This window comes from Gavialis gangeticus, unplaced genomic scaffold (assembly GCF_001723915.1).
Source record: "Gavialis gangeticus isolate Ggan-Ray unplaced genomic scaffold, GavGan_comp1, whole genome shotgun sequence".
Classification (NCBI taxonomy): domain Eukaryota; kingdom Metazoa; phylum Chordata; order Crocodylia; family Gavialidae; genus Gavialis; species Gavialis gangeticus.
Window position 1 is genome coordinate 171,585,641 of NW_017729032.1, and position 27,139 is coordinate 171,612,779.

At 42.0% G+C, this 27,139-nt stretch overlaps 1 protein-coding gene across 1 annotated transcript in view; it reads left to right on the top strand.

Moving 5' to 3' along the window:
- Positions 1 to 27,139, top strand: part of CLCN4 (chloride voltage-gated channel 4) — a 60,745-nt gene that overhangs the window by 31,426 nt on the left and 2,180 nt on the right. Inside the window, exons 4-11 of the mRNA XM_019525538.1 lie at positions 1,380 to 1,567; positions 9,166 to 9,288; positions 12,853 to 13,059; positions 13,154 to 13,234; positions 13,860 to 14,405; positions 15,177 to 15,363; positions 19,167 to 19,565; positions 25,943 to 26,159. Coding sequence (XP_019381083.1) covers positions 1,380 to 1,567; positions 9,166 to 9,288; positions 12,853 to 13,059; positions 13,154 to 13,234; positions 13,860 to 14,405; positions 15,177 to 15,363; positions 19,167 to 19,565; positions 25,943 to 26,159 — 1,948 coding nt within the window. The remainder of the gene's footprint in view (positions 1 to 1,379; positions 1,568 to 9,165; positions 9,289 to 12,852; positions 13,060 to 13,153; positions 13,235 to 13,859; positions 14,406 to 15,176; positions 15,364 to 19,166; positions 19,566 to 25,942; positions 26,160 to 27,139) is intronic.

The window sequence follows — 27,139 nt, forward strand, 5'->3', positions numbered from 1 at the left end:
GGCCCTGGAAGAATAAGGGAGGGGGTGGGGAGCATGGGGTCAGGTTTGCAGCAGTCACAGGTTCAAGCCAGCAGGAGCCTGGCCCTGAGGACTGAAAGGTAAGAATCCCTGCCTCTCCCCAGTTCTGGGCTTCCCTCCAGCCCCCTGTTCCCTGGGCCTCTCCTGCTTACAAGTAAGTTGGGAAGGGGGCAGTGAGCAGGGAGGGTGGGTAGGTAGGGGCAGTGGGTTTAATCCAGGCTAGCAGGGTAGGGGTGCAGTTGAAGTGTTTACACTAATGTGTAGTCTAGAGCAGCTACACCTTAGTATAACACAAGCTGAGTAACATGCATCAGAGATAATCCTGCCCTGGAGTGGCATAACTTTGAGCCTCCTAATGAGTATTTCAGACTAATTTCAGGTGTTAATATGTGGACCATCCAGGTGTTAAGAGCACTAGGAGCTACTCCAAATTACCATGCAACAAGCCCCTATGTAGTCATGTCAGTTGGCCACTGGATGTCACTGTTACTCTATATAATTATTTTGAAGAGCTGTCTGTGGGATGAAAAATAAGTCTTATAAAGAGATCCTTGGAGATCTCAGAACAACAACAGAGTCTCCCTATGCCTGAAGAAGGGTACTTGTGCCTGAAAGCTTGCAAAGAACTTTGTTCCAACTACTTGGTTGGTCAAATAAAAGATATCACATCTGCCCAAAGAACCTTGCCTCTCATAAAGAGAGGATTTTCTGAAAATATTTGTTCTTGGGATTTAAGTTACCGTTCAAGTTATACACAAGTGACAATATTTGGGTCCCTTTGAAGTGACTGGCTTTTCTGCAACAGATTTAGTAAAGCAGGATTTCTCCCCTAGTATTCCTTTTACTACTCGGGTCACACTCTTTGCTTATCAGCATGCACATAGCAAGTCTAATGGGTGTATGTGCAACCACCACCCACACCATCTGCAGTGCAGAACTGTTTCCCTGATCTTGCAATCTGATATGTACATGTGCACCCCTCTGCCTGTGTGAGTCCTACTGACCTCTCTAGAGCTGCGGTAGGCCAATCAGCACACCTGCATGGATCAAATTGCAGGATTGGGTCTTATGTTTGTATATGCAACATGATTTCCCTTTTGTCAGGTGCTGAGATAAGGTGTGTATCATGATATCAAAAAGAAACATTGCTAAATAAAATATAGAAGCAGACATTTTGGTTTGGCTGAGTTCCCCTACTAACTTGCTACTATTTACCATAGGTTTTTGGTGTATTTACATTTACCTTGTAATGGGGCCTCCAGATCAAACATTTCACATACTATAATTAGTTGGATATATTTTCTACTTAGCTGTGGTGTTCCCGTCATTATTTATTTCCTGTTTTTTTTTTTTTTCCTCAGGCACTTTAGCTGGAGTTATAGATTTAGCTGTGGACTGGATGACAGACCTGAAAGAAGGTGTCTGCTTATCTGCGTTTTGGTACAGCCATGAGCAATGCTGCTGGACATCTAATGAAACCACATTTGAAGACAGGGTCAAATGTCCCCAGTGGCAGAAATGGTCTGAGCTTCTAGTTAATCAGTCTGAGGTAAACCACTTAGGATTGGAATGGGAAAAACTAAACAACCTTAGAAACATTTATTTTTTTCCTACTCTTTTTTCTTTGTTCTGACAATCTCTCCAAGCGATTCTTCCAATTCAGACAGTAATGAGCTGCCAATATGTTAAAAAGGCATTCCCACAAACGTTTGCTGGTTAGCCTGGCTAAGAACCATGTCTCAGTGATGCATGCATGGCAGAAGGGAGGGCCGCAGGAATGGAAATGTCTGTCTTCTGTATACTTACTAAAAAAGCAATCCATGACCAAGAAAGCAGGCGACTCCACTTGGCAACCAAACTTTCCCTTTTAAAAGCATTTTTCTGGAATAAAATATAGCACGTTTCTGGAAATTACATGAGAGGGGAATCCTCAGAGCTATGAAAAGGGCACGAAAGAATAAGTTGGAGCTGGATACAAAATGCTTTTTCGGCTTTGAAAAATCACTTTCTTATGACAATCCAGGATTCAGTTACTGATTAGCATCCTGGACATAGTCCAGCATTCAACTTGGAAAAAATGGAATTTTTCAATGAAATAAATTTAAAAAAAAATGCATTTTTGTTCAACCGAAGACTTTTTGCTTGACTCAAAATGAAATGATTCCTTTAATTTAGTCCTCTGTGCCAACTTTGTTCCAAATTTGTGCATAACCTGGGTCTTGCCAAAGCCACATTCTCTTGGCAAATTTACTATTTGTCAAAAATTTTTGCCTAGTGTTATTAGTCACAATTTAATTATGGAGTAAGAATGATATATATGGAGAGAAACTGGATTGACTAAAATAGTGGGATTATTTTCCACCAGCAATTTGTTTTAAAAATATCTAACATTTGGTAATATTTGATCCTTTCAAAATAGAAAAAAACAAGTGGTGGTGGTATTGGGAGTAGCATGGGGTTGAGGCACTTTTATGGGCTACAGGGCTTAGTCATCTGTGTTTTACATGGTGAATCAGGGTTCAGAGAAGGGATTGTTACTGATCAGTTGGCGAGACCTCACCCAGCTCTTCCTTCAGTTTAGCAGTAGAGTTCTGGCACTCTGGAGTCTCCAAGAGCCACTTCATTACTATACAGAAGTAGTTTAATAATTCTTCACATTAACTTCAAAGCTGTTGATGCTGGATTACATTATTTGTAGATGTTTATGGCCCAGTTTTCCAGATATGCCAAGCTGGACCAGCTGTGACTGACAACAACAGGAACTGTGAGCTGCTCAGTATTTCTGAAAGTTTATCCTGTGGATGCCAAGCAGGAACTTCCAGTGTACAGCTGAAGATGCGCAATGCTAAGCTTTACTGTATGTGGCACTTGGAACCGTGTCAAGTTCAAGTGCCGTGACAGAGGTCCTAAATTGATAGTTGTTTCTTTGTAACAATCAAAGCAAACGTTGTCCCAGTAACAATGGCCAAGCTGTAGAGAAGTTGAAATTTATTAGAAACTGCACAGCTGGACAAGAGGTAGGAAGGCAGAAGAGATGAAAGAAGTTTTATTATTTTAGGTGCTGTATGGGGGGACCATCGGCAAGTCCCTGGAACATTCTTAGCCTGAAATTTTCATAGATTTCATAGACATTTGGGCTGGAAGGGACCTCAGAAGATCATCGAGTCCAGTCCCCTTTCCCAAGAGCAGGAAGTCAGCTGGGGTCAAAGGATCCCAGCAAGATAAGCATCCAAACACTTCTTAAAGGAGTCCAGAGTAGGTGCCTGCACACCTTTGGAGGGAGTCTATTCCAGTCCTTGGGGACTCGGACAGTAAAGAGGTTTTTTCTAATGCCCAGCTTAAAATGGTCTTGGAGGAGTTTGTGACCATTGGACCTTGTCATCCCTTGGGGTGCTCTGGTGAACAGGTGTTCCCCCAGATCCTGATGTGCACCCCTTATGTACTTATAGGAAGCCACCAGGTCACCCCATAACCTATGCTTTTCCAGGCTGAAGAGTCCCATGGCACTCAGCCTCCCTTTATAAGGCCTATTTGCCTTCTGGTCATGCGCATAGCCCTCCTCGAGACTCTCTCAAGCTTCTCCACATCCTTCTGGAGCTCAGAATTGGATGCAGTACCCCAGTTGCGGCCTCACCAAGGCCAAGTACAGTGGGAGAAAATGTAAACAGAGAATATCCTCCAGGATGTTTGTGTCTTTTATAACAACAGAAACTCAACAACAATAACTATAGAAGCTAGATGGACCCTGCTGACAGCATTATGGCTGCTTTAAGCTTAAGTAAGTTGGCCATGAGAATCTGGATACAGCTTATGAAATCCATCAACGGTGTTTTAATTATCATCTTTCTATAAAACTCCTCCAAAAGCAGATTCTTGATTTAAATGATATGTGAAAACATGAGCGCCAGCCAGGCATACACCATATTATGATTTCTTTCCTACTCCCTGTAGGGAGGCCAACTATATTGATTGTACCTTTAGCTGTACACTGCTTCCTTGAGCCTGGTGGGAATTTTCTGATGCATGAGAGTTTCATCAGAAAATGTCCGTTTGTTAGACCTGAAATTTCCCCCCAAAGCATCTCTAGCTCCAGGAATTTTTTATCTAATCACATGCAGGTTTCACGTAGGAAAAAGCTTCGTTTTCTGCCAGGATGCTGAACACCCTGGGATTCCAATGCCCTGCCCTGCCCTGCCATGCAGACTGCCCCCTGGCTGGAGGGTCTGGCTTGCCTGTGGTCAGGGAGCTGGGAATTTGAAAGACTTGTGAGTCTTTGTTCTGACTGAAGTTCAGCCTTCAGCTATCTGGCATGGAGATTTGCATTCCTGAAAGCCCTTTGGGAACCTGCACTAGTACCTAGATGAAGGTATCTCCACTCTAAACAGAGTTCATCTAGTGCAATAGTTCTCAATTTCATTAGACTCAAGACACCCTTCATTAGACTGTAGGCACCCTCGAAAAAATGCCAACTCTTAATTTTCACTCATTTTTTGCATACAGAAAAATAATAGAGCAATTCTTGTTTCAGAGAATTCAGAAAGACCATAATACATCAAAACATTTTTAACACTATGGTTTCCTATTTGAAATCTCTGAGTACTAGCATTGTGTGGCATCCTGCAGCATCACAAAAGCATCTCAAAGCACCTCAGGGTGCCATGGCATCCTGGTTCAGTATCACTGAGATAATCTTTTCAGAATGTCAGCTTCAGTATGCTACCAGCATCTTGTGGAATATATCATGTTTAGGAAACAACTTATGTCTCTAATTCATGGAAAATTTCCAAAACTTTAATTTCATCACTGATTCCAACCAGTGAGAGTGAAGTTTTTGTGTAACGTAGCAAATAATGACAGCATTTTCAGTCTGCATCTTGACAAGGAAGATATACAAAGAAATGACTTTATTATACTCTGTCTATTGAATTAAGAAGCAAAATCACAGCTTTAAACCTGAAGTTTTATGGCCAGATTCTCATTGGTTTTGCTAGTAATTGTGGTCTTTGGAGCTAATCCAGATTCATACCGAGAGAAGAATCTGGCCCTAGGGCAGCAAATTCAGACTATCCTCTAGGGGAGTAGTGAATATTGCCATAGCTGTCTCTAATTGAAAGCACTAGAAGACATTCATGAGGAAATGAAACAAATACACTTCAGCTGTAGCAACAAAGATCCATTATGAATATGGATGGGTGTCAGTCATGGTAATTATGGAATCCGTGACTTCTTAGTCTTTGGGTCATGGGGGCTGATATCAGGCTGCTTCTCTGCTGTTATCAGCAAGACCAGTTGCTGACATTTGAGGGCACAAGGGGAAATCAGTGAATTTTCCCTCCGCCAAATACATTCTTCAAGACAAGTAGCGCAATGTTGGTGCAGCATTCTCTACTCTTTATTTGGATAGAAGCCTGGGGAGTGATGTTGGAGCTAGTAAATGTTGTTAAAAGCCTGTCATTACCTACTTGGCAAGCAGGGAGCCAGGCTTGCTTTACCCTTTCAGAAGGTTGGAAAATGGGTTTGTCAGCACTGGGAATTAGAAGAGCGTGGGAATGGTTAAGACATACTTCCTTGGTTGTCACACATGGAACACTGTGTCACGATTTTCATCCTCTACTGCAGAAAAAAGCAATGTATCACCCATAGCAACTGCCTCTCCTTGCCTTTCCCTTTCAATGCCTTGCAGTTTGAGGTAGTCATAAGTTTATTTGAACCTTATAGAGTAACTAAATACAGTTTCAGGTCAGAGTTCTTGTACTGTTTGTGAAAAGTTTATAAAGAAATACAAATCTACATGCACTGACCTCCCATCCATAACCTCTTCAGTATAAAGAATGTCTATTTATTGAAGCCAGGACAGAAGTGAGAGGTACACCTAGGTCCTGTGTTTTCTCCAGTTAAAGATATTACATAAATTAGCTGCAGAAGGCACATATAAAGCACTAAATTTCATGAAGCCAACAGATAGTCAAAGCAGCTCCTTGTAATTCTTGAAACATTACCACGCTTTCAGGTTATCTGGCTTTCTTTAGTAGAGTTTTCAAACTTCTGTGAAATCAACAATAGTTGCTCTGACCTTCTGGGCTAGGGACAGACATTACACATAAACCGGTTTAAGTGATCAGAAACTGATTTAAACCTGTAACACAACAGGTGTTCAAGGCACATAAACCAGTTTGACTGAAAATGGTTTGAGATAAACCTGATTGAATGTAGTATGAGAACTAACTGATTTGGCTCAAACCAGTTTATGCAACGTCTGTTCCAGATGCCTTGCTGGTTTAAGATAAACCAGACACTCCCAGCATCCCAGTATGCTCTCTGGGCTGGGTAGAGCTCTCTGCTTCAAGCAGGGCTGGTCCCTCCCCTCTGCTCCCTGGCTGCAGCTCAGGCAGAGACTTACAGGGTGCTCCCCCTCTCCCCCTCACCACTCCCTGCCAAGCAGGAATTCCCCCCCCACTCCCCTCTGGCTTGCTGAGGAGGTGTCTATATATTAGCTATCAGAGCACATGCTGGCTATGGTCTGTGCTGAATCAAGAGGCAGAATCAACAGATAGCTGGTAATGTCCCTCTGTTGTTTTCTTAATGGGGTGATAACACTGAGTTAGGGGGTGATAAACACTGTTATCAATTCCCTGCTGGGCTAATCAGAGCATCCTGCTGGGGTCTGGCCACGCCCCCCTCAGCTCAGCCCTGTGGAAGAGATGAGTGGGCTGTTCTAGCACCCCTCAGCTTCTAGTCCGAGCCACTGCAAGCATATGCCTGCATGTCTGGGATGTCTGTGCAGTTACAAACTACTAGGTTTAGGCTAGTTAGATTAGACTAACCTGCAAAGACTGAATCAATTCAGGCTCAGGCTTTTTGACTGTCTGTTCCCTGCCCTGGTGTTTATTCAGAATTTCTCTTTATCATTGCTTCTCTCTTGATATAAACCAGCTCTTCATCTCTGAGACCTGACAGCTTTCTTTATCCCAAGGTTCTTCTTATATGGATAGATATTGTGTGCTCAGCAATAACATTTGACAGTTTTCAGTCCCAATTCCTTTATCTTTTGGATGGTAGCTCTGAGTCTCAGGGTCTCATCAAAGTCTATTCTGCTTTCAAATAATAAAGACCTAGGACACAAGGATCATTTTTAGCTCAATAGGTCTTTAATTTAACATTATCTGAGACTGGCTTAAAAGTGTTTCTGCATAATATATTTTAACAGAGGCATAGCTAACAATTTCACACCCTGGCTGCTGTTGCCACTGCATGGCCATCTCCTCTAAACTGGTATCCAGAGTTGGTGCCCCACCCTTGTTTCACTACTTCATTGTAAATATAATTACCTGTTACCACCATCCACATTAGATGCAACATGTATTTTACATCATATAGTATGGTAGGTGTTTAAGGGTGTTTTAAATATGGTGCCAGGATCATGAACCCAGTAACCCCTGAAACTTGTAATGCTTAAAAACCCCTTCTATATGTTTTTCTGCAGGTGTCAGTGTTATACCTGGGTGACAGAACAAGCAGTTTCTTATTAGATGTAGCATTATTCTGAGGTGAATACTGCCAGTACATAGAGGCTATGTACCGTCAGTATTCTCTATAGCCAACATTGTCTCCATAGTCTAAATACATTTGGTTCCATTTGGCAGTCTCCTCTTACTCATGTAAAGGAAAGAAATCCTTATTAATTAAGAAGCCACTGATAACATTCACCATGAGGTGTGAGTGACTATGAGAGTCAGTACAAATGGACCAATGGACAGGGTAGTATGGCTCTCAAGTAGCTCTGCTTGTTTCAGGAGCAAAAGATTATGGTCAGGTTTAAAAATAGGGAGAAATGTTTCAAGGAAAACTTTAGTAGTTTTGAAAGTTCATTAGCCAGGGAATATCGCTTCACTGGCAGTATAGGGTCACTGGTCACCCTTGACTCCTTTCTCATAATGGAAGCCAGTATTATAACAGGGGTCACCAACTCTCTGCTATCAGGAAAATCCATCTCTATATTCATATTCATACACCTCACCAAGATCACTTCTGCTTTCAGGAAATCAAAGTGAATAATTCTAAAGGGTTCTCAACCAGACTCCTTCCAAAATTCCTGTAGAGGCTGCAACAATTGCAGAATGAGAAATTTATGTATTTTTCTATCAGATAGAGTGAAGGATTCAATTATGCATGTCCTCTGCAAACTGAACTGGATATTAATACACCAAAGGATATAATTTAAGTAGCAAAATTAGTATGAAAAGCCCCTTTGTAATCTAAACCCTCAGAACTTGACTGATCACTTCTTATGATCTCTTCCTGCCTGACAAGTACAAATAGTTGGGATTAATCTGTTTTTAGTAATGGTCTAACATTTAAATGAGCAGAATGTACTGCCACATCCCCTATACAGCTTTGATAATCTCAATAGTTTCCCAGACATGCCTTCAGAGTCTCTTGCTGCTTGGCTTTAAAGTACACTGCAAATCCATTTTGAAGGTATATTTTTCTTATGGTAATTTGGTGTGCCTTTGTGATAGATTACTTTGATATGGTTTGGATTATGTGTGTGGTTATCTTCTCTCTGTCCTCCCTCTACCCTTTAGTGTTTGTTTTATAACAGTTTTTGTGCAGTAGTTGAGTTCCTTATAAAAGATAACGTTATTTAAATACATTAAGGGCCAAAGCAGTCTATCTTTTCATATATAGTAGAATGGTTGGAACACATACAATAGAAATGTTCATGTTTACTGAAGCCAAACCAGTATCAAACATACTACTAGTATTGCAGTCAGTGAGCAGAAGTGGCTCCATTTCTCTGGCTATTCCTAGTAGAAGTATAGGACAGAATTTTATTTCACCTAGTAGAAAACCAAAGTGTAGGTTGGGACCAACTCTGAGTTACCTGACTATAGTGCAGGAGTGATACTATTACCTACTTCAGACACATAAATGGCCCTATTATAGAAGCAGATGTCTGTCTATTCCTATAATGGGGGCATATATATGCCAAGAGCAGATAAGAGAATCACTCGTATACTATAGCAATTTAATTCAGAGCTGGTCCCAAGTTATGCTTTGGTCATCTCCTACGTAAAATAGAATTCTACCTAGGAGGTTTATTTGTGTTACGTTTATCTAATAATGTTTCTCACTATATTTTTCTAGGGCGCAAGTGCTTACATCCTAAACTATTTTCTCTACATTATGTGGGCTCTATGTTTTGCTTTCCTGGCAGTCTCCCTGGTAAGGGTGTTCGCACCTTATGCCTGTGGTTCTGGAATCCCAGAGGTGAGTTTCTTTTAGATGTTGTATGTTTAAAAACTGATGGGTGAAACAACGATCTCTGAAATGGTACAGACTGAAGTAGTGGCCAGGTTCTCAGATGGGGGTTGCAGGAGACTCCAGTCCTCTGTAGATTGGGAGACTTGTTATACATGCTTCTCAGAAAGTTACACAAACATGTGCCTAGAAATCCAGCAGATGCAATTACTTGGTCCAATTTTAAGGAAATAGATAACATTTTAGAAGCCAAGAATAAAAGAAATAAAAAGTTGGGGCTCCACAATACCAACCTTTTTGGAGTTTTTGTGTGTCCAGTGTTTGGGATGCCTTAAAGCTCCATTTACTGAGCACTCAACCATTCAAAATCAGGTCCCCATATAGTGTTTCAAGTTGGCCATTCAAGTCTATAGTTGTATGATCTTCTAATCAAGAGGTAATGCAAAATTATTCAGTACTTTTGGAAATTAGGGCATTTGCTTCTAAAAACCATTATATAAGATCTATATACTACTTAAGATTTAGGAGTATAAATGTAAGTTTCAGTCTTTGAAAATCTTAGCCTTAGTTTTTAGACAGATCATTTATAAAAAGTGGGTGCATCAACATGTGCAAATGCTGTGGGGTGGGTATATTCTAGAGTAAATTACTTTAGAGTAAACCCACCCTGGACAGGTGTCTACATGTGTGGGGATGTAGGAGCAGATTTGCAGCTCCTGGCAGCAGTCTGCTCCCATCCCCTCTGGTCCTGCACTGGTCCCCTGCAGCAACCAGGGAGAGCTCTAGGGGCTGGCAGGGAGCACAGGTCCAGGAGACAACCATCTTCTGGTGGATGCTGGGAGAGTGCTCCCTGCTCTCAGGAGCTGCCTGCTGCTGGGGCTGGCTCCATCAGCAGAGCCCAGGCAGGGATAATGTCCCCCTGCCCTGGCAACTGGGGGAAGGATGCTTGGAAGGAGCTGCAGGGGAGGGGCAGGTCTTAGCTCTCTACCCTGATCCTCCAGTGGGGCAGCTAGCAGTGAGCCCCCGACTAGGCGGGGATTACCCACCCACCTGGGGGCTTGCTGCTGGATGCCCCATCAGTGGATCGGGGCATGGGGCTGGGACCTGCCCCCTCCCCACAGCTCTTTCTAAGCCCCACACCTCAATCACCCAATTGGAGCACGAGGCTATGACATGCCCCTACTGGGACAGTTGCCAGCCAGCCATGAGCTGTGCAGGGAAGTCTGCAAGTGCAGCCTGGAGTTGGCTGGGGATTACCTGAAATGGGACAGTCCTCAGCCACCTCCAGGCTGCACATGCAGACTTTCCCATGCAACCTAGGGCTGGCTGGGAACTGTCTTGATCAGGGACAGGTCACAGTCAGCTCCAGTCTTAGCAGGGAACTCTCCCTATGCAGGGAGCTCCTAGTCCCTGCTCCACAATCGCGATAGCAGAGCAGGGGCTGGGAGCTTGTTCCCAGCCCCCACTCCATGATCATGGAGCAGGAGCTGGGAACAAGCTCCCAGCCTTTTCCCAGCCTCAGCTCCATGATCAAGATTGTGAAACGGGGGCTAGGAACAAGCTCCCAGCCCCCACTCTGTGACTGGGGAGCCAGGCCTGGGAGCTCCCTGGTGCCATGGCAGAGGAACACTGTCCCCACCTGGGCTCCAGTGGCAGAGCCTGCCCCAGCAGTAGGCAGCTCCTGGGGTCAGGGAGCAATCTCCCACCCCATTCTGCCCAGCCAACCGGGAGCAAGTTTGCTCTCAGTCAGCCATCTCAACATGCTGTACTGCGCAGTAACTAACTGTGAGTAAATTTGCTACTTGTATTTACAGGTAGCAAGTTTACTCATGATTAAAACAAATTACTGTGTAGTAAGTATCTAGACATGTAGGTGGTGACGCTTACTGCAGAATAATTTGCTCTAATCTTAAGTAAAGCATCTTGTGTAGATGTGCCCAGTATATATCTAATCATTCCTTTCTTTTTATTAATATTATGACATCTAACCAAGTCATAAAGTGTACTGTATAAATACATTTTAAATTACAGACTGTGCTTCCAGCGGCTTACAGCCTACACTGCACTCTAAGGCTACATCTGTACTCCTGCCTGATAGGCCTGGAGATTACTGATGATCACAGACACTCTACCTACACCCAAACTCACCTGTTAAGTCAGGGGGTAAAAAGCTCAAGTTCTGGATGCATGACACTGAAAGCCTGAGAATGGTGTGGATCCGCACCTACTACTCTAGTTGCATTCTGGAGTGAGAGCAGAGCTGAGTGGGTAGGCCCTGTTTCTTAGCAGCAGTCTGAGACTGAACAGGGATGCAGCATAGACTTGGCTTAAAACTGGTTTCACTTGAACTTTCTCAGTCAGTTCTTTTTCATTGCAGCCAGCCAAAGAGTACCCACGAAAAGCTGTGCCTCTTCAGATGACAATTCAGCCCTCTATATTGGTCTCATTTTGTCTTGCTGGAATGTGACATAGAAAAATAAATAAATAAAAGCTAAGGACATTTTTACATATGTATGCATCACAGCACTGGGTGTTTTGAAAAGTGCCCGCTGCTGCAACACACAGAATTGTACAAGTGATGAAATGTGCGCCAAGGCTGAGAAAATGGCGGTGGTGCACTTTTGAACAAAAATATCTCAGAAATGCTTTAGTTCAAAAAGTGCACCGCTGCCATTTTCTGTGTGCTGACATGAATTTTATCACTTATATAACTGCACGCAGTGCAGTGCAGTTGGCCTCAGCTTGTGTGCTGAGCAGACTGAATTAATTGAGTCTGCTCTGAAGCAGCAGATTTCCAGCGTGTCGCTGGAAAAAAAGTACGTGTATAAATGCCCTAAGACTGTTGGCTGGGGGTGCATATACAAGACGGTTTTAGGCAGGTTTTGAGGGATAAATTCCAAATCACTTTTTTGCCTGTGGCAAATCTGAATTTTATCTTAAAAATAACACTTTAGTAAGTCAGTTTCATAGCATTTCTGTATTTTGATGATGGTTGGAAATAAAGGATTGATTGCTGGTTAGGGAAGGAACACCCAGTTGCATCTCACTAATACTAGCTCTATAAACTGTCCACATGAATTGCAGATGCCTATTGACATCCATGAGACACCTGCATGGGTATAGCAATCTGCTAGCAATACTTAGCTTGTAAAGTTGTGTCTGGTAACATCTACACTGGCTATGGATCCACAAATGAGTTGTGGCAAGTCAAGCTGCTTCAACTGTAAAAAGTTATGGAAAAGTGATGCAGGGGCTATTTTCTTATGCTTTCAAATGCCTGCCTTTCAGTGCACAACTTGCTTGTTTTTCTTTATTTTAAATTCACAACCTGCTCATTTGTGCACGGGTGTTGTGGTGTGAGTTGCCCCCTGTCTATGCATTTAAGCTGTTGCTTCTTCATGCACATGTCTATAGCCTTAGATATCCCTGCAGGAAAGTCGCTTTAATTTTTGCTCATTCTCCCATTGGCTTGAAGCAATGAATGATTTACCATTACAGCTTTTAAATCAGTTTTGCAAAATCAGAGTTGAAGAAGTGTATTTAGTTCTTCAACTTATTCTTCCTGCCTTCCAGATAAAAACCATCCTGAGTGGTTTCATTATTAGGGGCTACCTGGGGAAGTGGACACTCTTAATCAAAACTGTTACCTTGGTGCTGGTGGTGTCTTCTGGCCTCAGCCTTGGAAAAGAAGGTCCATTAGTACATGTGGCTTGTTGCTGTGGTAATTTCTTCAGTAGCCTCTTCTCAAAGTACAGCAAGAATGAAGGAAAGAGGAGAGAGGTAAGCATGGGTTCAAATTGGCATTTTACACTTTAAATATACTCTCCCCCTCAAAGGACATATGCCTAGTCTAACAAATATTTGTGTTGTGTAGGTGCTTTCAGCTGCAGCTGCTGCAGGAGTTTCTGTTGCCTTTGGTGCTCCAATTGGCGGTGTCCTTTTTAGTTTGGAAGAGGTAAGAGGCAACTGTTCTGTTATCACAATATCCATTATCAATATTCTTCATCAACAGGAAAAACCCCTTTCATTGACTTCCTTTTAAAATTTTCTCAATATTTTTTATTTTAGTATTTACTGAAACACAGGAAATCTTTAATTGTTACTAGAAATAATTTGGTATTTCTTCTTACCAGTGTTCTGGAAGAAGAGGAGTCTTCCGGAGTCAACCAAACAAGTGTGTGTGTGTGTGTGTGTGTGTGTGTGTTCAGAGTATAATCACAAAGCAAAAAGCTGTGTTCCTTGAAATTTGTAAACAAAGACTGCAAAACCATGCTGTTTCATGTGTAACAATTAGAACTCCAGCATATCCAGGTAAACCAGCATTGTTCAATGGCTTGCTTAAAGAGTTATGTTCATTTTTCACTTTTAACAGTCCCCTTCTGAAGTTTGAAAATGCCTTGACTTACACATGGATGACCACATTCTTTTTGGAGACACACTTATGGAGCCCCATTAACGTCAAGTGTATCATTACAGGCTAAACAAACTATGGTTGCCTACAGTGCACCATAAAAGTGGGTAATAAAGCAAACATTTTAAGTCCCACTAAGTTAAGTATTTACTGTTTCTGTTTGTTTTAGGTTAGCTATTACTTTCCCCTGAAAACCCTCTGGAGGTCATTTTTCGCTGCTCTTGTGGCTGCCTTTACACTGAGGTCCATCAATCCATTTGGAAACAGTCGACTGGTCCTTTTTTATGTGGAGTACCATACCCCCTGGTATATGGCTGAACTTTTCCCATTCATTCTTCTTGGAGTCTTTGGAGGGCTGTGGGGGACACTTTTTATCCGTTGCAACATTGCCTGGTGCAGGAGGCGCAAGACCACCAGACTTGGGAAGTATCCAGTGCTAGAGGTCATTGTGGTAACTGCCATCACTGCCATCATCGCCTATCCTAATCCGTACACCAGGAGAAGTACCAGTGAGCTGATCTCTGAGCTTTTCAATGACTGTGGTGCTCTGGAGTCCTCACAACTCTGTGATTATATCAATGACCCAAATATGACCAGACCTGTAGATGACATTCCTGACAGACCTGCAGGTCCTGGAGTCTACACTGCAATGTGGCAGCTGGCCCTGGCTCTGATTTTTAAAATCATCATCACAATATTTACTTTTGGCATGAAGGTAAACTAAAGACTGATATAAAGTTCATTGTTGCAATCCATATTTAGTGTCAAATTTGAACTTTAGCTTAGAGCCTACAGTCTCTCCCATGGAGGTTATAGATACCTGGAATGAGGCCAGTGATGTCCATGAGAATGCGCTAATTTTGAAACACAAGATGTTCCTAAAACCCTCATAAACTTGCATTGGTTACAATGCTAATGTTACGAAGATAGGCTCTTTGGTGCATCTTGTAGATTTGTTTGATTTCTTCACTGAAAAAAAATATGGTTAATTCATGTTGCAAAATTCAGATTGTAACTTTCAGTTTTCCTCATGCAGCTTTATAAATGAGATCTCTGTTGCCACTGTACCTCAGTTCACTTAGAAATAATTGGCATCTTGTTTTTATGTCTATGCTATTAAATTCAGGTTTTGAAATAATACAGTATAGTTAAGTTACACTTGTTAGGAGAATTATAACTTTGAGTTTACTGTTTAATACAATTAAAAGTTTATGAAGCTACAAACATGGGCAGCATTTTGAAAAAAAACAAAAGCTTATCTGTAATATTTTATCAGTACATGCCTTTTTATGTATTTTATTTCTTTATAATTTCATTCAAAAAAGCAAAACTTAGGGGAAAAAAAGGTTTAGTAGTTTTTATTGAGGGCTAGCTCAGACCAATGGCAACATGGCTTGAGAAAATTGTGTATAGTACTTCTCCAACAAGGAACCCTAGTACACAGCTGAGACATTTTTGTCAATTTTTTTACTGTATTTCATTCTAGATCCCTTCAGGCCTTTTCATTCCTAGTATGGCGGTAGGAGCTATGGCTGGAAGAATGGTTGGAATTGGAGTGGAGCAGGTGGCCTATCACCATCATGACTGGATCATCTTCAGGAATTGGTGTCGGCCAGGAGCAGATTGTGTCACTCCAGGACTTTATGCTATGGTGGGAGCTGCGGCATGCCTAGGTATAGTATGCGGTAGGCTTTGTTTTGTGCAATAAAAAAGCTGACATCCAGACATATTGTTAGCTTTTTAAAATTGTTAATAGAATTTCATGCTCTTGGTAAGTTCTGTGCTGACAATCCTAGGGGAAAAAAATCACATGACCGGGTATATGAAAATACTTTAACAGATGTTCTACAAGAGAGAAGGTAGTTAGTTGTCCATGCCTATTCACACTTAGTACTTTCTAATAAACTGGCCAAAAAGAATCCTAATTTTAACATCTCAGGGAAAAGGTCATAATAAAAATAGAATTTGAATCCATCCCAGAAACATTGCTCACTTTGATGGAAATGTGCAAACATCAACCCTGATCACATTATTTTTCTTTTCAAGTCTTTCATGTCCTGTATCTCCTACAAATTCTACTTCTATTTGATATTTAGACTTGTGACAGGAAGATGTATGAATTAGGATTAATGCAATGAAATGAAAACTGAGCTCAGAGCACTAGCTTGAAAATTACAGTTTCAGTTTCCTATAGTCAATTAAGATAATATGTGACATCAGGAACACAGGATGTTAATGTCAGAACTGGTCAATAAGCATATGTAGATTTAATTTTAGAGTGGAAACATTTTTCTTCAGTATCAGCAATCAAAAATTCTTTACTTGTTCATCCGTTAGCAAGCAGTCATTTTCTTTTTTTATAATGCCACCAACTACCAGGTAACAACTATGGGTGCTGACAGAAGTGATATTTGTTGCATGATTGGCCCCCTGAAAGTGTTCTACAGCCATGCCCTGACAGAAGTGCATGGCTGCAGAGCACTTTAAAAGTGTCTGATTGCATAACAAATTAAGCCACATTTAGTAAGTGTTCAGATGAAGGTGTTCCAAAGCAGAGCACTGTCATTAACTTCTGTTTTCCCCTGCATGCAAGCAGGGCTGGACTGCATCATCCCAGCCCCTCCCGTGGTGCTATCTTCAGGATAGGAGTGGGGAGAAAGCAGGGAAGGAAGCTCCAGTCTGGGGTTTGCCCAGCCTGCACTTGGTGGTGGTTGGGTGGGGGGGGGGGCTTCAATTCACCCCCACCTCATGTGCCTGCCTTCTCTCCTCTCCCACCCTGAAGACAGGTCCCGAGCTGGGATGGGAGGGGCAGGGTGAAGGAAGAGAGGCTGCAGACATGTAGCCACTCTCTGCTGGATGACTCCAAAGTGGAGCGAATGTCTTTTGGGTTGGAGTGAGGGTGTTGCTGTAACTCATGGGACTTTCTGTGAAGTGCTATGAGTTATAATGGGGAGCTGCCCGTCTGTCAGCGCCCTATAGCTACATTGCCGTATCTGTACCAATATATAAAAAGCAGCTTTTAATGATATATTTTTTCGTCCTTAAAATGGTGAAGTATTTTGAGGCTTAAAGTAGCAAATCCTTACAATTATCTTTTGAGCTGATGCAGCAACATCACTTAACAATACAGAGAAACCTACACAGTTGTTAATAAACTGTGGTTACAAAATTATTTTTATTTTATATCATAAATTGAAACAGGAAGCAAATTGCTTATAAAATGACCACAAAAACTGCCTAAACGTGCTTGGAGGTGTTTGTGTGTGTTGGGGGTGGGGGGAGGGGCATTTTAATTAGAGTGGTTTCCAGGCAGTCACTCTAATTGAAATGCCACTGTGTCACATGTATTGAGCCCCAGTGCATTTAAAAATGGCCACAGGATGTTTTATCTAAATTTCTTTTGATGAGGTTTAGGTAGTGTCCTATAGCCATTTTTAAACATATACGTGATGCTGTGGCAATGTTGCAGAGTTCTAGCTCTGACACATTCTAATTAGAATGCATTGGAGCACATGCATAGGAAGCCAAAGAGACTAGAATGAAAGATGGCATAAGTAGGACTGATTTTCTTATACAGGGATTCATAGCTAAGTTACACAAAGCTTCACAAATGTGTTTTGTGGAAGCCACTTACATGATGACAGCCAGGTTACATAGGCCATACAAGGAAAGAACTACATTATCATAATGCACTTCAACTACATTAACATAATTTGTTTGAGTTTTCCATTTGCTTGATATTCATTTTAAACATTTTATTTTCAAATTAGTAAACGTGCCTGTTGACCATTGTACATTAGTGAAAAAGTCAATAATGAAATAAATAGCATTTGTGTTTGCCTGTTATCTAATAGTTTAGAAAAAAAAGAAAGGATAAGTAGTTTATGTGTGGAACCTTTTGTATCAGAAATATAATTAATTACTTTTGCACCCTGGGAAAAAATTCCTTGCCCCCGAAGCGGTGGGGATAGGGAGGGCTGTCTTATCCGCCCCAGGTTCCTGTACCTGGCTCCTCCAGCTAGGTGGTTCAGGTTTTATTTGCCCAGCTTCTTGGCCATGTGGTGCAGGGCTGTATCAAGTTTGTGGATGATACCAAATTATCATGCTTGGTCATGCTTGAAGATAGGCTGCAGATACAGGTGGACCTAGACAAGCTGGCAAGTTGGGCAGATTGGAACCAGATGAAGTTCAACATTGAGAAGTGTAAAGTGCTCCATCTGGGGACGAAAAATCCCCAAGATACTTACAGGCTCGGTGGTGCCAAACGGACTATCACCATGACTGAAAGGAACCAAGCGGTAATAATAGACCATAGTATAAATACGAGCCATCAGTGCAATGCTGTAGCCAGCAGGGCAAAAAATACTCTGGCATGTATCTACCGATGCATCTCAAGCAAAACCAAGGAAGTGATTCTTCAACTTTATTCAGCATTGGTGAGACCACAGCTGGAGTACTGCATCCAGTTCTGGGCACCGCACTTCAACAAGGATGTGGAAAAGCTCAAGAGAGTCCAGAGAAGAGCCACCCATATGATCAGAGACTTGCAAGGCAAGCCATATGAGGAAAGGCTGAGGGACTTGGGACTCTTCAGCCTAAAATAGAGAAGGCTGAGAGGGGTTGGTAGCAGCTTACTGCTACATCAGGGGAGTCACATCAAGGGCTCAGCGAACAAGTGTTCACAAAGGCACCCTTGAGGAAAACCAGGAGTAATGGTCACAGACTCTTAGAAGACCATTTCAGGCTTAACACTAGGAAAAATTTCTTCACACAGGATGTCCAGACTGTGGAATAAGCTCCTTCCAGAGGTAGTGCAATCGCCTACCCTGAAAATCTTCAAGAGGAGACTGGACAGTCACCTTGCTGGGGTCACCTGACCTCAGCTGTCTTTCCTGCCTAGTGCAGGGGTGCTGGGCCCGACGATCTTGCAAGGTTCCTTCCATCCCCTTACAATCTATGAATCTGCCTGACTCTTATAGCCAGGCAGTGCAGGCTGTTTGAGCCTGGCTTTTTGGTCAGGTAATACAGGCTGCTCCAGTCTAGTTGCTCTAACTGGGCGATGAAGGGCTGTTTATGCCGCAGCCAAAATGAGGGGTTGGCATCATTCTGTTTACCCCTCTAAGTTAGAACCTAAGGCTGGGTTCCCTCTGGTCTTCTTCTAGTTACGCTTGTATGAGTTAGGAGTTTAGGCTTGCATGCTCTGATGGTGTGTTAGACTATTTAATTCAAATGATCTCCAAGTATTTATTACCTGCCTTTCAAATACTAAGAAAGTTTGGGCTGAGCATACCTATTGGAAACAGTTTCTAATCAAAATTCCAGCAGATGAAATTACAGCAAGTGAAAAAGACACCATTGCTTACAGTGTAAAGGGAAGGGGTTGGATCATTTTATACCCTTATGAATACAAGAGACTAAAACACCAAAAATGTGACTTATTTTTGAGGGGGAGCCTGAATGATCTTTCTTTTGGCAGGTGGAGTTACAAGAATGACTGTCTCCCTGGTGGTGATTATGTTTGAGTTAACTGGAGGTCTGGAATACATTGTTCCTCTAATGGCTGCCGCTGTAACCAGCAAGTGGGTAGCAGATGCGTTTGGAAAGGAAGGGATCTATGAGGCACATATCCACCTGAATGGTTACCCATTTCTGGATGTTAAGGATGAGTTCACACACCGAACACTGGCAACAGATGTCATGAGGCCTCGGCGTGGTGAGCCTGCCCTCTCTGTTTTGACACAGGATAGCATGACAGTGGAGGATGTGGAGACATTAATCAAAGAGACTGATTACAATGGCTTTCCAGTGGTGGTTTCAAAAGACTCAGAGCGTCTCATTGGATTTGCACAGAGACGAGAATTGATTCTGGCAATAAGTGAGTAAAATATATCAGTATTGATGCAATACATATTTGAATGGGAATGAACAGGAGGTTAGTGAAGTTATGTAACCCTTAGCAATGGCTAAATAAAAAATCAAACCAAACTTTTCCTCCCAGGATGAGGAATGCTATGTGAGTCCTTATGTAGAAACATGCTTAGTGGCTTCTCTGCTACAACATACCTGTTGGCAGATCTCCAGGGCCTGATTTTGCACTTTGTTACACTGGTATGAACCTGGAATTATTTGATGGAGTTGAACCAGTATCAGGATGGTGTAAATTAAATCAGAACCTGACTAATAGAATCTCTACTCTCCAGCTATATAAAGTCTCTAGTGACTTCTGTAGTGGGAGTCCAGAGGTAGCTGTGAGCCTAGCTACTACAATGCAAGGCATTGGTGCCATGGTGAATTAGTTTCTGTTATCACATCAGGTCACATTTATTCTTAGTTGGAAGCATTCAATGCTGGTTAGAAACTTTCCAGCAGAAAGCTTGTCTATCAGAAAATGCTGATTTATCAAATTCTACACTTTTAGAAGGGATGGTTCTGATATAGCAGGCAGAGGTCTAATGGAAACCTCTCTTGTTTTAAGGTAAGTTTGCTGCCTGGTTCCTCTGAAGCACAGGTTTCCAGGTGCCCAGCTTTTCAGGAGCCTGCCTGATAGGGATAATGTAAGCTCTGGCTTCCAAGCTACCATCTCCTCAGTAGCCTGAGTCCTCAGGCTTTCCATGTTCCATAGGTCTGGTCCAGTTACCTTGGTAGTTTGCTCCCAATTCAGGACCATCAAAGCTTCCAAGGTGTATAGCAGCAGTGGAGACAAGCCAGGAAAACTGTGAGAGTTGGACACAAAGGCTTTCCCTTTCTCAGGGAATGCTGACATTTTTGGATTTCATTTCAATTTGGAATGAAACCAAATCGCAACATATCAAAATCTCCTTGAAATGAGATTACCCTTTAAATAGGTCTATTTAAATCATGCAGAGACTGTGACCCTGTAGACCCTGTGCACTCAAAAGAATGGAGCAGGGGAAGTTCTTGAGCTCTTTAGGGAAAAAAAAGAATCTGTAAATAGAAAATATGAGCTATTTTGATAATTGGCATTCCTACGTACAGGGACTTTTCCCAAAGCTAGAATAAAACTTGATAACATGCATGATCTGAAAGCCAAGTGCTTTTTTTTTTTTCAAATGTTCTTCTGTACTTAAAGGGATATTGCCTAAATGATTAGACCTTAAAATTAAATTGATTGTTAATAAGTATCCTTTAGTCATTTGATTCCCACACTTCCTCCTCCCAGAAAAGCTATTATCTTTGCTGTGATACCAAAATTATAAAGTATTAGGGAGGGAAAAACTCTGTATCTCATTTGGACCTCATTTTACTGCTGTGAGTTTAATCATTCTAGATACATTATAAAATGCCTAAAGTTTGCGTCTTATTGTTTTCTTTCTAAATATTTTTAAAATGTCTTCTGTACTCTCTTACAGAACCTTAGTACAAATCTAGGATACACAGAGCCTTTTCTGTGGCTTTCTTGCACTTTGTAGATAGGGACAGACATTACACACAAACTGGTATAAATAATCAGAAACCAGTTCACATCTGTAACATAACAAAAGTTAAGTGCACATAAAGCACTTTCAGAATGGCCGAAACAGGTTTCAGATAAACCTGGATGGATGCAGTATCAGACTTAATTGATTTAAGTTAAATTGATTTATTGAACTTCTGTCGCAGGTGCCTTCCAGATTCAAGTTAATTCACAGTCCCCCAGTATCCCAGCATACTTTGCACCTCCCCCACAAACCTTTCCTCAGAGGGTGGGCAGGCTAGGCTTGGCCCAGGCCGTCTGCTCAGCCAAGCAGAGAGGCATGCTCTAGCACCCCTCAGCTTCTGTTCTGAGCCCCTGCAGGCATATGGCTGCATTTCCAGAATCAAAGTAAATGTCTGCTCACTTGCTTATGCAGCTTAGACTAACCTGTAAAGATTGAATTAATTCAGCTTCAGGCTTTTTGACTGCCTGTACTTAGCTTGTGTAGCTATGTAATGCGTGTTACACTAGCTGCCATTGTGATTTGGTATTCTTTTCCATTTATTTTGCAATCATGCCAGTGAATAGAAAAGCTGCATGATTATTTTAAAAGGACCCTCTAAAATGGGTTTGAAATGTCAGGAGTAAAACCTTTTGAAACTGCTGCTGAACAAACAATCTGACTGCTTTGTATGCTGGGAGAGGTGAATGTGTAGTCCTGTCTAATTCTGCACCATTAATTAAGAAATTAATCAAAAGTAAAGCTGCCAACATTTTTTATCCAAACTATTTCCCCACTGGAAAATGGTTTCTTTGATCCCCAAATTGTCCATAAGAAAAAAAAAATGCTTTCTGATCAGTTCTATTAAAAAGAGTGCCTGACAGGTCTGAGGCAGAATCAAGAATTAAAAAACAATTAAGAATTATTACATGAGAACCCCCACCCTCAGCAATGGCAAGAAAACAGAGCCTTGCCCAGAGATTTGTTATTCAAATCTTTATTGGAGGCAGAACATGCAAGCCCCTAAAACCTCCTACATGTAGACAAACAAATCAGTTTCACCGGTAGAGCAGCAGAGGCTCTTACCCACCACTTCAGGGGAGAGTCACTGGGCTGTCACCCTTCCTACATTCTCTTATTGATCATTAGCATTTCCAAACCCATTGTTAGATATCCCCTTACAGTATTTTAATTATGAAAAAGTTGATTAAATAAGCATCATAGGGGGCATACTTTTGCACCTTTTTTCTCCTGAATAGTTATGCTTAATTTCTTAACCCAGTGCTGTGAGTGGGGGAATGACCTGGCCCAGTGGTGGGGAGGGGCATGGCCTGGCTTCAACTCGGCCCTGCGGGGTAAGGAGGCATAGCTTGGCCCCAGCCTGGCCCCATGGGTGGAAAGGGACATAGCTTTGCCCTAACCTGGCACCTGGATGGGGAAGGGGTATGGCCCAGCTCTAATCCAGAAGCAAAGGGGTTGGGGGTGATGACCTGGCCCCACAGCGGAATGGCGCATAGTCAGGCTCCAACTGGGCACATGGGGATTGGAGTTTGGGATTTTGGCAGAGGTGAAGGTGGCTGTATTAATGGTTACCACTCCCCTGCCACCAAACTTCCTAACCCATGGGGAGATCCATGGGCACAATGTGATGGCTCTGCTGGCCACATTTGACTCGTGGACTGGAGGTTGAGCCATCCTGAGCTAGACAAATCCTAATGCCCTGGGAAAGTGCAGATGTACCAAATAAGAGTTTCTTATTAATCTTTTCTTCAGAGATTTAGCTTTCCTAAAATACCCAGGACTTGTCTAATTGTGATACTTTCCTTTCCCCTTTTGCTGAATGATGACTGCAATGGGGAGCAAATACAGCTATTTGGAAACCACACAGCTGATCTCACATCACACCATTTGTATCAGAAACTTGCTGTCAGGTTCATGTTCACACTACACTAATTCTAGGTGCTGCTCTGTGCATAAGGTTTGTCTCTTTGTATATCAAAATACTGATTTAAGTTGAATAGTTACCTGGATGATGAGGCAAAGGACAGAAAAAGCTGTGGGTCACCTGCACAATACAGTACTAGCATTTTAGCATGTGATCTCTTTTGAAGTCTCCAAGGCTGCAGATGAATAAATTAGCTAAAAAACTTATTCTACAAATGTGACTTCTAGGGCAGTGGGTATTTTGAAGGATTTCAAGCCATTTCCAAGCATGGCCCCATGTATTCCCTCAGTTAGGATCTCATTAGCCACCTCAGTCACAACCAACTAAACCACACATATACATGACTGCTCTTTTTCACACCATGGACATAATATCTGATATCATACTAGTTATGAAAGAAACAGGGATTTTTTTTTCTGGTTGCAAAAGAAGTGAAGAGGCAATTCCCATTTTCTTACTATCAACATCAGTGTAATCACACTACCTGGCCATAACCAGGTAATATGTCTTAAATGTGATTGCCTTTAGTTTTGGAAGCATGTCTTTTAGTGCAGTACATTTTTTTGGCTGCTGAGAAGATGTCAGTGTACAATCTAAGAGTAAACTAGATCTGGTAGGCTGATGTTTGAGGTTTATGTGATTAGGACTTGGTTTATTTCCATATTTAAAGGAATTAATTTGCTTTCTAGATGAGAGTCTTTTCCTATAAATCTCTCCATTTCAGTAGAGTCACTAGAACTGAGGCTGCTTTGCTCCTTAGGCTATGTTAGGTTTGCTTTGCATATGCACTAACTGCAAGAAATAGGTGCAATTATTCCATTTTACCACTTCTCTGACTTCCCAAGTCTTTTAAACTGTATAAATATTGCCACTGTTGTGGTAGTACTCAATTTGGTTCAGTCTTACTCTGTCATTTACAGAAGCACTTTATCTAGATAGAAATTTTACTTCCAGGTGGAAAATCAGGGCGTTGGTCATTCAATGTCATTCATACCGTTGTCACGGCTAGCTTGCAAGCAGAAGGTACTTGTTCTAAAGAAATGGTAATTAAAATCCCTGTGTTATTTGCTTTGAGTGTAGATCAAGGAGGGTAAGCAACTTGCTGGCTTATTTAAGCTTCCTTACATATGGAACAATTCTTATTTTGGGTCAGATAAACCATCTTCAGTTAGGTGAATGCAAAACTTGTTACCATGACATAATATGGCAAAGACCTGTGCAGACACATCCACTCTTGAAAATGAGATTAATAAATCAAAACAAGACAAGGCAAAGTTAACGTTGTTCCTGTAAATTGCAGTCGGATGTGTAATATGTAGGGTGAGAAGGTTGAAAGTCACATGCTACAGTGATATTAGATTTGAACCAGAGAAGTTCTGCTTTCAACAATATTACAACAGAATGATCTTTAAAGGAAAAATAATGCAGCTGAATGTGTTGGAAATCATTACTGTCCCCATATGACAAGTCAAAGAAGCAGGTTTCTGCACTTTGATTGATGGAAATGAGCTCTGAGAATATATACATTTGCATCGAGTATGAGCTGCTGTACTGCTCAAGAGTAGAAGCAACCTGAATCAATCAAAGGAGATCATTCTAACCATTTTCTAAGATTTGGGATGAAAAAAGACCCATAAGATATGTTTTAGGTGGTCTATCATCATCCCTGGGATTTCATCTCTCATGTTGTTAGCACCACATGCAGCTGAACAGGAAGTGAGCAGCCAGTGAGGAGAAAAGTACAAAGATCAGTCGTTTCTACTCTAACAACAATTGTTAAAGGCATACATTAAGGTGAAAGGCACAGAACAGTTATAAAAGCCTAGCATGCTGCCAGTTTCGCTTTGTAGTTGGATCAAGGTGCCAGCAATGGATTTTGAATTGGAATATGGTCAAATACATAATGTATTTGAATTCATGTTTCCTACTATTGCTACTCTGTTTTAAAAGCAGGAATACAATCTCCCCTCACACTTTTCCCACACTAAGCCTAGATGCCTAAGCTTCATATGAGGAGTTTTGAGGCAAGCAGAATCTGTTCCATATCTTATGGGCAGGGCAAATGGCAGCTTGGTTATAATAGCCTTGTCTCCTACACACTCTCTGAATGGTTGTTCATTGCCAGATTATTGTACAGTGGTCTAGACCCACTGGCTATTCCCTCCCCTCCACGTCAGTCTGAATCAGGTGCACGTTAGAGACTGCTCACTAAGTATTCAACAAGTTCCACATTTCTGCCATGTCAGAGCCCCCCCTACCTGGACACCCTGAGTGAATTTTGTACATTGGGGTTGCATTGTGTAGCTTGGTAAATCTAATAGTGTCAAAATATTTGAATTTTCAAACAATGACCAATAACCTGTACAGGGCTGTCCAACTTTAGCACAGCTGGAGGCCAGACCCTACAGAGTGCATGTTGCAGGGGCTGCCACCTAGAATACCTCCCTGCCACCTGGGGTGCATTAGTGGCACATGGTCCCTAACTGTGCAGGTAATGCCAGTGGCTTCCAGGAAGCAATGGTGGTGCATGGCTCCCCTGCCTGCTGGACACAGCCAGCAGCACAAGGCTCCCCACTGTGTGGGCTTCAGTGGGAGAAGTGGCTGCAGGGGCCCATGGGCCACATGGGCTTCCATTTGGACAGCTCTGCCCTAACACAAGAAATAACACATTGGAAAAGAGAAAGTCCCAAGCAGAATAAAAAGGGGCATGTTAATGACTCCAATTCCATTTGCATCATAACATCAATCCAATTACAATAGTGGTCCCATGAGATGCAAAAGATTGCTCTGTATTTCCTTATTCTAGCACCTTGGCATGTGAAGAGCAAAGAGGGGATGTGCCAGTTATTACTGACTTTGGTCTAGCTTTTGCCTTCTTTCTTTGTCATACAGAGAATGCACGACAGCGTCAGGATGGAGTAGTGAGCAATTCCATTGTGCATTTCACAGAAGATCCCCCAGAGCTCCCACCCAACAGCCCTCATCCTCTGAAACTACGGCGCATTCTCAACCTGAGTCCTTTCACCGTCACTGACCACACACCGATGGAGACAGTGGTGGACATCTTTCGGAAACTTGGACTCCGACAGTGTCTTGTCACTCGCAGTGGGTAAGTGCATGTACACGTGAGCCAGAATGATCAAGTACCCTTAAAAGTGGAGGAAAGGGCAATAGCCAATTTGCTATAATAATAAGCAATAATAACATAGTGTTCAAAGTAATTTATAGACAGTAACTAATTAAACTGTCACCTGTGAAATCAGTTGGGTAAATATTATTTAATTTTTTTGGAGGCATTGCTTGCAAATACTTTGTTTGCTCCTAGATTCCCAGGCAAGCTAAGATGGGTGCAAAGTACTTATCACAATGTGGATGGCAACAAAGGAAAATAAATCTGTCCAGTTTGATTGTGGTGAAAATAGAAGTCCTTGGGTTAAAAGTCCAGAAAAAGCACATGAGAGAAAAAGATTAGGAGCAATAATAGAATCAAATGGGTGAAAAAATGGTTTTGTCTGCATTAGGGAAGTTCTCTCAAATAAATCAAGCTGGTTTTAGAGATCTATACAGCCTTCCTTCCAACCTTAGGACAGCCCATTTGCTTCTGTTTGGGTACATGACCTGGTAGCACCCCAGAGCAGCTTTCAGTAGACAAGTCCCCCTGACCCTTCGCTTCCTTTTTGTACTACTCTTACACTCTCTTAAAACAGAAGCCATATTACATTTCTATTAGGAGAATCACCATTCTCCTGGTACAAATGAGAAACATGAAAGTATTAATTGAATTTCTCCTGAATTCTTAACCTGGAAGGTTTCAAGATAGTTTGCAAGGGAACTTGTATGTTGCCTTTTTGGTCTGGTCCAGGAAGAGAGGGGATCTGCAACAGCTGCTCCCTGACTGTTCCTCAGCTGGGGACTATGTTTGGGGAATGGGCTGGGTCATTTTCCCCATTGCTCCCTGTCTCCTTCTCAAACCAGGCAGTCTCTGATATGGGGAAAATATGGTGGGGGCAGCTCCCTCTGGCTTTCCCTTGCTGTCCTTGCTGCTCAGCTGAGCAGCGTGGTAGGGACTGCAAAACCCAGGGACTGATA